Below are 881 nucleotides of genomic sequence, written 5' to 3'. Positions count from 1 at the left end.
TGTGTCTCTAACACAAACTGATTTTATTCTTTTTAAAACATAGATTTGCTGGAAAAGAAAAATTACATGCTTCATGTTTACACCAATGTACATTAGGATCATACATGCCACTGCTGCCCTCCAGTGCTGAAGATGACGAAGTCCAAGGTAGACCTTAACCTGATTCCATTTTTATACGTATAACGCCTTGTATCTTCAAATGTGCCCTCAGCCAGTGAAACTGTAATAAATACAACTCATGTACAGAAAATGTATAATTTGTAGAAACTCCTGGCTATGTATAAAAAGAAAAATATAATTCCGCGGGATTCTTCACAGTGTGCCTTCCTTCCTCCCAATTTGAAGAGCCATATTAATCTAAGTGAAATCGACGAGGCATCCGCTACATTTCAGTATGATCTAAATGGTGTCCGATTTCTACCTGTTCTATAAATGAAGACACAGTCAAAACCCTACACTTCGGAGTATTGTCGAAGGGGGAGTACGAAGTTCGAGCCCAGGAGCCAGGAAGGCCAAGGGATGGCATGCGTCCCCCGAAACCCCGCACACTTTTCTTACCAATGATGGGCTTCTCGGTGCTGCCGCTGGGAGGTGCGGACAGCTCAAGGCTTGCCACTCCGCAGAGGAGCAGGCTCAGCACGCACAGCAGCCGGTCCACGTTCGCCATCGTGGTCGCAGCCTCCCTGTCCGCCTTTCAAAGGGACTGCATCCCGGAACGAGACTGAGGTTCGAACAGGGGATGACTCGGAGCCGGGCGGGCCTTTCAGGCATGGGCGGGGCTCCGCCGTGCCAGCCTATAGGAAATGCCGTCCTGGTGCGCGAGCGCGTCCGCGGCGGTCGCGAGACTAGGTTCGGCGGCCGCGGAGGCGTGATGGCGGTGC

General features: G+C 50.7%; 1 protein-coding gene across 1 annotated transcript in view; it reads right to left on the bottom strand.

The window, feature by feature from the left end:
• Positions 1–715, bottom strand: part of GGH (gamma-glutamyl hydrolase) — a 40,532-nt gene extending 39,817 nt beyond the window's left edge. The window contains exon 1 of the mRNA XM_004372565.2: positions 559–715. Within this exon, the coding sequence (XP_004372622.1) occupies positions 559–667 (109 nt within the window). The 5' untranslated portion in view covers positions 668–715. The remainder of the gene's footprint in view (positions 1–558) is intronic.
• Positions 716–881: the final 166 nt, after the last annotated feature.

Source organism: Trichechus manatus, unplaced genomic scaffold (assembly GCF_000243295.1).
Source record: "Trichechus manatus latirostris isolate Lorelei unplaced genomic scaffold, TriManLat1.0 scaffold00018, whole genome shotgun sequence".
NCBI lineage: Eukaryota > Metazoa > Chordata > Mammalia > Sirenia > Trichechidae > Trichechus > Trichechus manatus.
This window is presented reverse-complemented; position numbering and strand designations above follow the sequence as displayed.